Genomic DNA, 14,142 nt, shown 5'->3' with positions numbered 1-14,142 from the left:
TACAGAAAGGGAGAAGGAGGTCCAGAGATGGGAAGGGTCCCTCCCGAGAGCTCTCAGTGAGTCCTTCCTGGTGTGACAGATGGCCTCAGTGAGGAATTCTACATCCTTGCCACAGTGCCCATGGCATTGCCCAAGGCAGTGCCCAAGGGGAGGCACAAGAAGGGATGACACAGAGCATCTAAGAATAGGTTCTTGCTGCTGGTCACCCCTGTCAGAAGTCCAGCTGGTCAACTCATGCCCTCTCAGTCCAGACCTTATGCCCACCTTGTCCCTAAACTGCTTTCAGAGCTCTGCTGCTCTTGGCCCCAGAGCAGAGGAGAGGAGGTAGAGGAAGTGCTTCTCCTCACCTCCAGGAGCTAGGCCAAGCCCTAAAATCCACATCCTCGCACCAAAAGCATGTCCCCTTTTTTTCTGTTCCTCTGCCTAGGACATGCTTCTCCTCCCTCTCTCAATGCTGATCCTGCTCTCACAGCCCCCAAGGTCTCTGGGGGCCGAAATGAAGACCTATTCCCAGGAAACACTGGCCAATGCCTGCACCCTGGTCATGTGTAGCCCCCCGGAGAATGGCCTGCCTGGTCGTGATGGACGAGATGGGAGAGAAGGCCCCCGGGGCGAGAAGGGGGATCCAGGTAGAGCTGGGACCATGGGCTTGTCCTGGTGGGAAGGGGTGGGCATTGGAATTGTAACCAACCCAGAAACTCTGGATTTTCTGCTGTGTTGACCTTGGAGATGGTCTTCTTCATCCCGCATGGGGGGGTTTCCCCCAGATATTCAGCCCACTTAAAACACAGCCTTACTGGTTGGCAAAGACGGGCTGCCCCGAGCCCCCAGCTCCATCAGCAGCTGCCCTGATTCCTCCCCTAGGATCTTGACTCCACCCACCCCAAGAATGAGCAAACAGTGAGTAAATGACTGGTATTTGGGGTCCTCTAGAACCGTACTCCAGAACTTAACTGTTGTTCATTCTGCTTAAATGGTGCCTCTGCAGGATGTTAAATATTTTTAATATGCAATTAAACTGTACTCCATGAGGGGTGGGAAAGGATGAGGCTCTGTGGCCCCATACTCAGGCCTGGTCAAAAGGATTTTCCCTAAATACATTATGGAGAGAGGAGAGAAGGAAAGGCAGCTGACATTTCTTTGTTCAGCCCCGTGCTTGGGTGTTCACTTGAGCGGTTTATTTAATCTCACCGAAAGTCTTATAAGGGATGTATTAATCTCATTTGATAGGTAGGGAAATTGTGACACAAAGATGCTACGTGAAACCCAAACTGGAAGATGAAAAGGACATGGGCTTCTGCATCAGACACATCTGTGCTTGACTGCTAGTTCCAGCTCCACAGCAGGGACCCCCCGAGACAAGCCACTCAGTGTCTCTGAGTCTCAGTTTGCTCATCTGTAGATGGGAATAATATCTACCATACAGTGACAAATAATTGAGCCAAGGCTTCATTTTCCTGTTGAGTCTTCAGGATAAAGTTGCATCTTCTTGCTGTACCAATCAGGTGAATTCTCCTGAGGTTTCCAAAGGTACTGATTATTAAGGGAATTGTCCGAGAAATACTGCCCCACTGGGGAGGATCTGGGTCTTACCGGCAAGAAGTGAGAATTCAATGAACCAGCAACAAGAACAAGGGGCCACTAGGCCAGGGTTATGCAGGGATCAACTGAGGTCTTTATCTTTCTGGAGTTTGCATTTTGGCTGGGGAGGAAGAAAATGAACAGCATTTAAGCTGGAGAGAATAGGTAACATCCCCAGGCTTTGTAGGATAAGGGATAATTATCGGTCTGTCCTTAACAGACAGAAAGTAGTTTCCAACATAACTGGGCTGGGGCTTGGAGAAGGTTGCCTGGAAGTGAACTCAGGAGAAGGGTGGTATTCAAGGTGCCAGCTCTCTCTGGCTCCCAGTGGGGCCCTGAATTGAATCCTGGGCAGGGTGTGGGGTAGGGAGCCTTTCCTACAGTGGCCCTCTGAGCAGCATGGATGTGGCTGAGCCCTCCGCTTCTTGTGCGTTCCAAGCCTGGCCTTGAGTCGGTGCTTGGAGAGAGAACACTGCACAGCTGGACCAAGGACAGGCTCCGCTCTGGCTCCTCAGTCCCAGGCACTTTAGTTATTCAACTGTTATGGGTCTGAGGATTTCCTGGAGATCAGAGCATCCTCAGAATCCTGACCCAGTAGGTCTGGGTGGGACCAGAGTCTGCACTGGTGACAAGATTCTGATGCACGTGGTCCCAAGAACCTGCTGTAAAGGACAAGATGGACCTGAGAGGAGAGACCCTTGGGCAGAGGTAGAGGGTGGAGCTGGATCACTTGGTGATGCTCCAGACATTTCATGCAGGGCCAGTAAGACCTGGACCCTGCTTGGGGGGCTGAATTTCCAAGGACCATTCCCTCATTCCTCAGCACCTCCAAGACCCCCTCCCAAAAGGATTCAGTGAGAGAGTCCTTCCAGGGGTGCACATCTCCCTTGGAGTAAAACCTCACACCCCACAGCAGTCCCCAAGGCCACCCTCCACCCCCGCTGATCTCTCTGATCTCACTTCCTTCCACTCCTCTCACTCTCCCTGGGCTCTGGCCACACTGGCTTGTCGCTGGTCCCTAAGCACGCTTGGCCCCCTGCCTCCTCAGGACCTTGCTCTTTCCATACACATCCCCATGGCTCACTCCTCACCTCCTTCATGGCTTTAGCCACAGACAGAGTCCTTCTCTGGCCCTCTTATTGGAGAGAGAACACTGCAAAGCCCCACCAATACTCTATGCTTTATTTTTCCTCTGTGGCACTTATTCTGATCTGATAAATTATCATATGTAGTACATTTTAATTTTGATTATCTATTTTTATGCAGTTGAGTTTAAGTTCCATGAGGAAGGGATTTGGTTTTTGTCTGCTTTTTTCACTAATAAAATCCCAGCATTTAGGACAGTGCCTTGTACCTAGTAGAAGCTCAGTGAATACTTGTGGAATAAATGAATGTAAATTGCCAAGAGAGGAGGAATTTTAATACAGTTAAGACTGGCCAAATCGGCGGTGCATAAAGCTTCACTTCGGGTGGCAGTAAAGTACAGGGCTAGGACTTCGGGGGATGCTAGGATGCAAAATGAGTGCTTTGGGAGGCATGGTGCTTGCTGCTGAAAAGGGTGCTCTCATGGCCTCCACAGCTTGTGCACCAGGATGGGCAACCTCTAACGCTCCCCTCTAAGGAGTGGCTTTTTTCCCATGTACCTGCTGCCGCACCGGCCAGTGGGGAGCCCAAGAGAGGCTTGGCCTGGGACCAGGGTATCTCTGCCTGAGCACGGCGCACTGTGGGATTGGGATGCGGGGCCCACCCTCTATGCTTCCATTTCACGCCTAGTGAGGATCGTAACTAAAAGCAGAACACAATGCCCAGCACAGAAGCTCTCAGCCACCCATCAAATGCACAGTCTCCCACCACCAGCACATGCTTGACCCAGGCAGGCCCTGGCCTTTCTTACCCTGGAGCACGGTTTCCAAATCTGAAATGTCACCTCTCTTCTCCAAGTCTCTCTAAATCCTCTTCAGCCTTGAAGTCCTGTTTCCTCCGACTATGTGTGTGTGCTGGGGTTGGAGGTGCTGGGATGGGATGAGGGACATCTCATAAACTGTCTTCCTTGCTCGTTACCCATGCCTCACAGTTTAAAATTCAGTGACAAATCCCTTGCAGACCAGGACCTTGTGCTAACATTTACATCCTGCTCAGTGCTAAGCAGAAAGTTATGTTCCATAGTTCGTTTCCCAGCGAACAAATAAATGAAACAATGAGGAAATGAACAAATAAGTGAATGAATAAGTTAGCAGCACCTGACATGTGTCACTTCTTCTCTTGTCTTTTTGCACATGAATGCTTTATTCACAACAGCCAAAGGACGGAAACAACCCATGTGTCCATCAACATTTATCCGTGGTGAATGGATAAACAAAACGTGTTGTGTTCATACACTAGAACATTGCTCAGTCACACAAAGGAATGAAGTGCTGAGACATGCTACGAATTGGATGAGCCTCAAGAACGTCACTCCAGGGCTTCCCTGGTGACCCAGTGGTTGAGAGTCCGCCTGCTGATGCAGGGCACACGGGTTCGTGCCCTGGTTCGGGAAGATCCCACATGCCGTGGAGCGGCTGGGCCCGTGAGCCATGGCCACTGAGCCTGCACGTCCGGAGCCTGTGCTCCGCAACAGAAGAGGCCACAACAGTGAGAGGCCCGCGTACCACAAAAAAAAAAAAAAAAAGAAAAAAAAAGAAAAGAACGTCACTCCGAGTTAAAAAAGCCAGACACAAAAGCTCATATATTGTATGTATTTACATAAAATATCCAGAATAGGTAATAGAGACAGAAGCAGAATAGCGGTAGCCGGGCCTGGGAAGAAGCAGGGATGGAGTGATAACAGGTATGAGGTCTTCTTTGGGGTTGGTGAAATAGTTTTGAACTAAATAGAGGTGGTAGTTGCACACTGTTGTGAATGTGCTAAACGCCAATGACTTGTAAAATTTAAAAAGGTTAGTTTTAGGGAATTCCCTGGCGGTCCAGCGGTTGGGACTCAGCCCTCTCACTGCCGGGCCCCAGGTTCGATCCCTGGTCAGGGAACTGAGATCCCGCAAGCTGCACGCGCAGCCAAAAAAAAAGGTTAATTTTATATTATGTGAATTTCATCTCAATGAAAAAATAACCAAACTCACAGAATTGAGTGTAAAATTCTTAAATTGAGGTAGATCTCATATAATTTCAGACTTAAGCAGTCTTTCTTGCGGTAACAAGTTGAAAATATTTGGTCATTTTTCCAATAAAAAATAATATGTGTAAAAAATAATAATATGTGGTCACTAAAGATAAAAGGAAGAAAATTAAAAATACTTTAATGGTACCACTTAGAAACAACAACTGTTAACACTTTTGTATGTGCTGTTCTTGTGGTTTTTCCAATGTGTTTTATGTGTACACACACCCTACACATTCATGGGCATATTTAGGAAACAGAATCATATTAAATAGAGTGTTTATAGCATACTTTTATCACTTAATGATGCATAATAATTTGGTCTAATTTCTATAGTTTTAAGAGCATGTTACATAGTTTTTTCTCTTCTTTTTATTACAGTATAATTGATATATAATATTATATTACTTTCAGGTGAACAACATAATGATTTTATATTTGTATATATTGTGAAATGATGATGACCATAGGCTTATCAAAATCCATCAACACACAGAGCTACAATTTTTTGTGTGCGTGATGAGAACTTTTATGATCTATGCCATTTACAACTTTCAAGCATGCAACACAGTTATTACTTACTATAGTAATCTCGCTGTACATTACATTCCTAGGACTCATTTATTTTATAACTGGAAGTTTGTACCTTTTGACTACTTTCACCCGTTCTGCTCGCTCCCCAACCCCACCTCTAGCAACCACCAATCTGTCCTCTGTATCTATGAGCATGCTGTTTTTTAGATTCTACATATAAGTGAGATCGTATGGTACCTTTCTCTGTCTGACATATTTCACTTAGCATAATGCCCTCAAGGTTAACCCAGTTTGTTGCAAATGGCAAGATTTCATTCCTTTTTACAGCTGAATAATGTTCCATTGTATATATGCCTTGCATTTTCTCCATCTATTCATCTATCCATGGATACTTAGGCTCTAGGCCACCTCCAGGTCTTAGCTACTATAAACAATGCTGCAATGAACTTGGAGGCACATAAATCTTTTTGTGTTAGTGTTTTCCTTTTCTTTGGTTAAATATTCAGAAGTGGAATTGCTGGATTGCATGGTAGTTCTATTTTTAATTTTTTAAGGAACTTCCATACTGTTCTCCATAGTGGCTGTACCAGTTTACATTCCCACCAACCGTGCAAGAGGGTTCCCTTTTCTCCACATCCTCCAACACCTGTTATTTGCTTTTTGATAATAGCCATTCTCACAGGTGTGAGGTGATAGCTCATTGTGGTTTTTATTTATATTTCTCTGGTGATTAGCATCAGGTGTCATTTCTGCTATAAACTTTGGTTCTGGGAAGGGGGAGGGCAAGGAGTCCATGATCAAGGGCAAAAGCTAACAGACTTGCCTGCCATAAATACTGTGGCCTTGGGGCAGGGGAAGGTGCATTGAATGGAAAGTCAGGCAGGTCTTAGTTCCATCTGCCTCCAACTCTGGCAAGCCTGTTTCTTCCCCTGTAAAATGGGGATGTGGACACCCATTTCCTGGATCACCACTGGACCGGGTCTTGTGGAGGCGAAGTGTCTACACCTTATAGAACCCTGAAGGAATGTCATCTGGCTCCTCCGGGGCCTGGGGCCAGGTTTATGCCCATTTCTTCTGCTGCCACAGGTTTACCAGGACCTGTAGGAGGAGCAGGGATGCCTGGACCAGCTGGCCCAGTTGGGCCCAAAGGGGACAATGGCTCTGCTGGAGAACCCGGGCCAAAGGGAGACACTGGACCATCTGGTGAGCAGCTGGGCATGGAATGCAGATGTCTGCAGGTGGTGTGCTGTCGCTAGGACATGCCGGTAGGCATGCACAGATTCTACCCCAGGAAGGAGGCAGAAGGTTGTTTTCAAGGTGGCACTGGGTTATTTCAGGGAAGACTGGAGCTGCTGTGGTGCAACACCTTTAGGAGGATGCTGCCTCTCAGACTTCTATTACTGCCCTCACCTTTTATGCATTCCCACTTCCAAGGAGATTCAGTGTCACTAACTGGGCTGGTCCTTTTCCCCAGGGCCTCCAGGACCTCGAGGTATACCTGGTCCAGCTGGAAGAGACGGTCCCTCAGGGAGGCAGGGGAACATAGGACCTGCAGGTGCACCAGGCCCCAAAGGCGAGACTGGACCCAGTGGTAGGTGGCTGGTCTGTGACAGGTGTGGGAAGGAGGCGTGGCAGTCTGTGATGGGGCCTAAGGCATGCATGCGCACAGTGCCTGGAAAAGCCCGGACCATCTGCAGCGGGTAGGCCTTGCCAGGGCCTCTCCCCGCAGATTCCCACACTGACCGTATTTCCCCGATACCCTCCCCAGAGGAGGCCAGGCAGTAAGGAGCACCGTCTCCCAGTTCATTCTCTCACCTGGAGCTGTGGGTGAAAAGCTCCACTTCCGAGGCAATGATAAGTGCTGAGCGCACTCTCAGCCTTGTTCTTCCCAATTTGTTCCTTCCTCAGGAGAAGTGGGTGCCAAAGGCATGCAGGGCTCCCCAGGGACAAGAGGCCCCACAGGTCTTAAAGGAGAGAGAGGTGCCCCCGGTGAACGCGGAGCCCCTGGAAGTGCTGGGGCAGCAGGTGAGTGATGGAAGCCGGGCTGGGCTCCTGTTCCCCTGTGCCCCCCATCACCACCTGCCAGGTCAGAGCTAGCATTCCAGGGCGACAGCCAGTGTTGGGCTCTGGGAACTGTCTGTCTCTAGGGAGAGGGTAGGGCCAGTAGCAGGGACCGTCTATGTACAGGGAAGGTTGGTTGTTGGGTGATGGGGACAGTCAGGATACAGAGAGGATGCAAGGCTGGGTTCAGGGCACAGAGGGTCATATGTATATGGGGAGGGTGTATTGCTGGGTGATAAGATAGTCCATGTACTGGGGGAGGTGAAAATGCTAGAAAATGTGGTCAGAACTCACCCAACTCTTCTTCTCTGATCCCAGGGCCTTCTGGAGCCATGGGTCCACAGGGACCTGCAGGTGCCAGGGGCCCCCAAGGACTGAAGGGGGACAGAGGTGCTCCTGGAGACAGAGGAGCGAAGGGAGAGAGTGGACTCCTAGGTAAGGAAGCTCTGGGGGGCCACACCAGGGCGCGGGTGGGGACGGAGGGTGGGAGGAGGCCCTCCCAGGCCCTCTTCTCAGGCGTCCCCCTTAGTTACAGGTGGGGGGCTGGAAGTCAAAGCAGACGCTGGTCTTAGCCTCTATGACTCGCTGGAGGGCAACCTGAGCAGTTTTTCCATCTGATCTTTGGGACGAGCACACCTCCCTTCCCAATTCATCAGATAGCTTTGAACTTCAAATAACCCAGTGGATGGGAGCTACATGTATTCCTCTACTCCCACCCCCCAAAAGGAAGTGTTATCAGGTTCCTAGAATTTGGAATTACATTGTCACCTGGTTCAGTGTCAGTGTGGTGCAGGGACCTGCTCAGAGAACAGTGTTCATAGCAGAACCACAGAAAATCCTGTGGGCAGCAGAGGCCCACCTATGTCAGCAGATGTGGGCTTCCTAGGGGTCCATCCCAGTTCTTTACCCCCACCCCAATATGTGTCTGCAACTGGGCACCCTTCCCTTGAGGCCCGGGCTCTGAGCTGATCCCAGGCTGTGCTGGACCTGTCTTCACTCGACCTCTCTGCCCTGCAGATATCACTGCTCTCCGGCAGCAGGTGGAGACCTTACGGGGGCAGCTACAACGCCTCCAGAATGCTTTCTCTCAGTATAAGAAAGGTGAGTTCCTGGACCTGAACCTGAGCCGGACTCCAAGGGTGGGCCTCATACTAGGTCTGGGTCTTGGCTTGGAGTTGGCTGGGCTTGGGTCTAAAATTGAACTTGGCTGGGACCATGTTTAGGACTGGACCTGGAACTGGAGCAGGGAGTGGGGCTAAGGATGGGCTGGGACACAGCAGTGCAGCCACATGCTCCAGGAGCTGCAAGTAGATGCAAGGGAAAAGGAGGAGGATGCAGTCCTTGTCACCAGTGCAGTAGACCTTCACTCCTGCCTACTCTGGGCATGTCCCTATGATAGACAAGGGGACACCCAACCCACGATGCATCTCTTCCCTCTGTGGAGCCAGGTATGCAAGTACCCAGAGATGCAGCTACACAGCCCAGGCAGCAGAGAATCCAGACATAGTCCTGTGAGCAGGGGCCGGGATGCTGCTCATGGGGTTCAAGTCTGGTGGGGCCCAACCTTGCTGTGTGGCCACTGAGTATCTCACCCTAAAGATGCCCCTGGGTCTGGCAGGGGCAGGCTGCCTCCAGTCTCTGGTCAGTGCTGGACTCTCCCTGCATCTCCTTGGGTGTTTAAAGCAGAGATTCTTCCCTAAGCCTGGAATCCTAAGGAGGCAGAGGTCTCCTGGAGTGCGCACCTGAGTGCCCGGTGCCTTTGGGACTGTGCCTCAGTCCCCAACTGCCCCCTCCCCCTTCCCTGCTCTCCCTGACATCATCAGCTTTGAGTCCACATCATTCATCAAACCTCATGATGCAAAAAAAGAAGACTTTTCTGAAGGAATAGAGCATAAAGGGGTGAGATATAGGGTTGGTTCCTAAGGACTCAAGCCAACTAAGTACCTAAGTAGTAAGGATGAGAGTTTCCAGCATTTGATGTTTTCCTCCCTCCACAAACATATTTGCATACCCATTCACTTGCTCATATGCACACTGATGCAAACAAAGGAGAACATGGGCATATGCACCGGCCACATGTGTGGGTACTTAAACACCATCACTCACTCCACACCATCTACATACATGAGCACACATGCACACATATGCACACACAAATATGCACACACATCCAGATGGACCTTAAGTCCACCTGCGTACCTTCAGATGGATATATGGACATATTCACGCATGCACATGCATACCCACCCAGATGCATGGGACATAAACCCAATTATGGCACATGAACTTGCACTGACCTTGCCCAGGGCTGCTCTGGGTGCCATCCTGACCCCGTGGAGGATCTGGCCTCTGAGTCCTTGTTGAAACTACTCAGAGGAGAAGGGCAGTGGGTCAGGGTGTAGTCTGGGTTCCTACCCAGTCCAGTGAACCCTCTTAGGAGCCCTGAAGATTTCCATGCATGAGCCTAGAAGTCAAAGGGATGGGGATAGGATGGAGTAATAAGAGATATTTAACATGTCACACAGGTGATGCTTTTATGTAGTGTACACCTACTTTAGAAATAAGGAATGGGAAACCCTGAAAAGGGAAGTGACTTTCCCTTGCCCACCTGGACCGTCATTGTCAGGTTGGGGCTGAACACGTGGCCTTCTGACTCCCAAACAGGGGTCTCTCCAGCACCCATCCCACTCCTGCCCCCCATTCCCACACACACCTCTCAGATGCCTTCATCCCCTGCCCAGCGGTCCAGGGAGGCTGACTGGCTGGGGCATCACCCGTAAGCATATCAAGAGGCCAACACTGGGCTGTCCCCAGTGCAGAGATTAGCATGTCGCTGCTCTCAGATGCCCCACCCTCTCCTCTCCTTTCCCCTCACCCCTTCACACAGCACAGACCCCCTTCTGACAACCCCACATGCCCAGCCATCATGCAGGGGTGAGAGCGAGCCCCCTGCGTGGTGTTTTCCACACTGTTAGGAACTGCCCTGGGCAGCACCGTGTCATTTCCCTGGCCAAAGTCATTCCAATCTACACAGTAATTGAAAAACCAATTCTGGCATACGACATAGGGAGGAACAGAAAGTGCACATCTAAGCTTTAGTGTTACATCCAACAAGGTTTGATCCTCACTCTACATTTGACAGCTGTGTGACTTTGGGCCCCTTATGTAAGCTCCCTGAGTTCCAGGGTCCTCACCTGTAACTGGAGACCACAGCACCACTCACAGGGCGCATCGTGGAGCCAGGGCTGCTCTGGAACCAGTGCCTCGCTTTCATCCTATCTGGTGCCCTGGTACCCTGGATGGGAGGCTGGGGGGCTCTGGTTGGAGCACAAAGGTCCAGGTGCTGCCACACCCCAACCTGACTATCCTCTTCCCCTAGTGGAGCTCTTCCCCAGTGGCCGGGGTGTCGGGGAGAAGATCTTCAAGACGGGAGGTTTTGAAAAAACTTTTCAGAATGCACAGCAGGTATGCACACAGGCCGGGGGACAGATGGCCTCCCCACGCTCTGCAGCCGAGAACGAGGCCTTGAGACAGCTGGTCGCATACCAGAACAAGGCTGCTTTCCTGAGCATGACCGACGACAAGAAGGAAGGCACGTTCACCTACCCCACAGGGGAGCCCCTGGTGTATTCTAACTGGGCCCCCGGGGAGCCCAACAACAGCAGAGACGCAGAGAACTGTGTGGAGATCTATTCCAATGGCAAATGGAACGACAAGGCCTGCGGAGACCAGTGCCTCGTGATCTGCGAGTTCTGAGCCCCTGGGGAGGGTGGGGTACTGCCCAGAGCTGTGTGCTGCCAATGTCCCAATAAAAAGGTGACCCTCGGGCTTCCCTGGTGGCACAGTGGTTGAGAGTCCGCCTGCCGATGCAGGGGACACGGGTTCGTGTCCCGGTCCGGGAGGATCCCACATGCCACGGAGCGGCTGGGCCCGTGAGCCATGGCCACTGAACCTGCGCGTCCAAAGCCTGTGCTCCGCAATGGGAGAGGCCACAACAGTGAGAGGCCCGCGTACTGCAAAAAAAAAAAAAGGTGACCCCCCCCTCAGGCCTTCCCTGGTGGCGCAGTGGTTAAGAATCCGCCTGCCAATACAGGGGACATGGGTTCCCACCTTGGTCCGGGAAGATCCCATGTGCCGTAGAGCAACTAAGCCCATGAGCCACAACTACTGAGCCCACGTGCCACAACTACTGAAGCCCACACACCTAGAGCCTGTGCTCTGCAACAAGAGAAGCCACCGCAATGAGAAGCCCGCGCACCACAATGAAGACCCAGCACAGCCAAAAATAAATAAATAAATAAATAAATAAATAAATAAATAAATAAATAAATACATTTTATAAAAAAGAAAAAAAAAAAAAAAAAGGTGACCCTCTGCTGGCCAGGGCTTCTCTACAGAGCCATGGGTGAGCCCAGAAGGCAGGGCTGCTATGGAACGCCTCCCTCAGAATAAAGTTTGAAACTGGCTTCACACCAGGAAGACCTATCAGAGGAAAAGGGGGGCAGCCTGCTTTCCCAGGGCAAGGGCTAAAATGAGGTCTCCAAGACCTCCCTGTTGCAAAATCCAGCGTCTCCTCCTCTGCCCTCCGCCTCCTCCAGCCGTTGGCCGCATTTGACCCAGCTGATCACTGCCTCCTCCTTCCCTTTTCCTCTTCTGCTTGCAATTTTCTTATCCTTCTGGCTGCTCTGCATCAGTCTCATCCCTCCTCCTCTCCTGGACTGCTCCACAGAGGAGCACGGGAGCCTCAGCTCCAGTTCCCCTCTCTCCTTATTCTCTCTCCAGGCTTGGGCTCATTCTCTCCCATGGCTTCAAATCCTTTCTATTGATGCCTCCCCCATGTAGAACCCTGTTCAAGACCTCTCCCCGAACCCCAGGCTCCTCCAGCCAATGCAAGCTGGAGCCCCGGGGCTGGGAGGTCTCAGTGTCTGCCTCTTGCTTCAAGCCCTGAGCCTAGGAAGCTGCACAGTTACAGAAGGATGACCTGGCAGGGAGGCACCTGCCTCTCTGGCCAGATTGAGTGGCCTTACACCCAGTAGACTCCCCTCACCCTTGACCGCCTAGGATCTCTCTCTACCCATGACAGTGTGACTGTGGTTGGCTCGGGGAGAACATACCATCTGCACAATCCTAATCCCTTCTGAAATGTCAGGCACAGAGAGTGCCCAGCCATGTTCAAATTCATCCCCAAACCTCTTCTTGCCTGGCAGTTCCGGGGATGGTCTTCTCCACTCTGCGTCAGAGATAATCTACTCAAACCCTTCTCATTTTACAGACATGGAAACTAAGACACAGAGAGGGAGGGAACTTGCACAGGTAGTACCGGTGCTACAGCTTTTGCTCATGAAAAAGGCCATCTGACCCCAGAGCTTATACTTCTGGCCTGTACATTTTTAGGCCAAAGGTCTCTGTACATTTAGTTGATTTTATTGACACACTGCTGCAAAGAAAGATTTAAATGACGTCTGTGCTTAAAAAATTGGAATGACGCCTGGATGAACCATAGACTCATGTGAGGGGGCAACAAATACCCCTCTCCCAGACAGGAAAACTACCACTCTTTCCTTTGTTCCCAGGGACCAGGAGGACTGCCCTCTCTGGCCCTTTCTGAATGGGACCCCCGAGCCCTACCCATCTTCCCAACACTCTTGCAGCCACACTTCATATATGGGACAGCACATCTGAAAACAAAAGCCACACGTCTCAACAGCATGCAGCTCAGCCTCCCTGTTCATATCTCTCCCCTGTTACTTGAAAAAATCCCCAATTCCTGGTAGCCTCTGAAATATAAACAGTTACACAATAATGAGCAAACAACTCTCCAGTACAAAGGCCTGGAGCTTAGAACAGACTGCTTTTATTGCAAATAAGAAAAACAACTGGATCTAGTTAAGCCAAAGAGAGGGTGTTTTTAAAGAACAGAGAATTCTGAATTGACTTACGAAGGGCTGGGGGTGCACAGGCACCGCTGTGCCACCTCCCTGGCTTCTGCCTCTCTCTGCCCATCCTCACCTCTTTCCCTCCTTTACACACCAGCTTCCTCCACATCCAGGTCTCTCGTGTGTCCCAGAGGTCAGAAACTCTTGCTTGATATCAATTCAAAACTATGTAGAAATGCATCTACTTGTCTCAGATGCCCACCTCTGATCCAGTCAACTCACCCTGGGGGCTGGGGAGGAGCCACATTGTACAATATGGCCACTGGGATCCTTGCGAGGTCATGGTGGTCTGGGCAACGCTCTATGGGTGATCACTACTCATCCCAATATGTAAGCCAAGCTTATTTCTTGACAAGAGGGAAGGAAAGAGTGGCAGAACTATGTGACTCCATAGGAAGAAAAAAAAATCTCCTGTGTTGGTGAAGGCCAGGAATGCTGAGACCCCAAAGCCTAGGAAGAAGCTTCAGATCAATCTGCACCATGGGCCACGGGGGTCTGGTTTGCTTTCCAGCACAGAGAACAAGTAAGGAGGGTCCTTTGGGTTCTGCAGACACAGCCCAATTAAAGCAGAGGACCGAGGCGAGTATTTCAGAAAATGCAGGTCCTTACCCATTCTTGAGCACAGAGGTCTCTCCTACACCATCATTCATGGGCAAAGGTCAACACAGATCTTAAACAATGTCAGCCCCACCCCAACCATAGTAGCCGTGTCCCTAGTTTGGTAGCCTACGTGCCAAATGAAGCCAGAGCTGTGTGACCCTTATTCTCAAGAGATGTTATGACACTCGCAATGCCAGGTGACCTCATGGGAGCAAGCTGGAGCCTTCCATACCTGGAGAGGGGACAACCACACAAGGAAGTCCCTGTTTTATAGTA

At 50.7% G+C, this 14,142-nt stretch overlaps 1 protein-coding gene across 1 annotated transcript; it reads left to right on the top strand.

The window, feature by feature from the left end:
• Window positions 1–430: 430 nt before the first annotated feature.
• SFTPD (surfactant protein D) lies at window positions 431–11,086 on the top strand. Its single transcript, XM_060091791.1, has 7 exons — window positions 431–629; window positions 6,356–6,472; window positions 6,744–6,860; window positions 7,178–7,294; window positions 7,649–7,765; window positions 8,348–8,431; window positions 10,710–11,086. Exons 1-7 carry the CDS (start codon window positions 431–433, stop codon window positions 11,084–11,086), a joined length of 1,128 nt encoding a protein of 375 aa, XP_059947774.1.
• The last annotated feature ends 3,056 nt before the right edge of the window (window positions 11,087–14,142 follow it).

Source organism: Mesoplodon densirostris, chromosome 1, assembly GCF_025265405.1.
Source record: "Mesoplodon densirostris isolate mMesDen1 chromosome 1, mMesDen1 primary haplotype, whole genome shotgun sequence".
Classification (NCBI taxonomy): Eukaryota; Metazoa; Chordata; class Mammalia; order Artiodactyla; family Ziphiidae; genus Mesoplodon; species Mesoplodon densirostris.
This window is presented reverse-complemented; position numbering and strand designations above follow the sequence as displayed.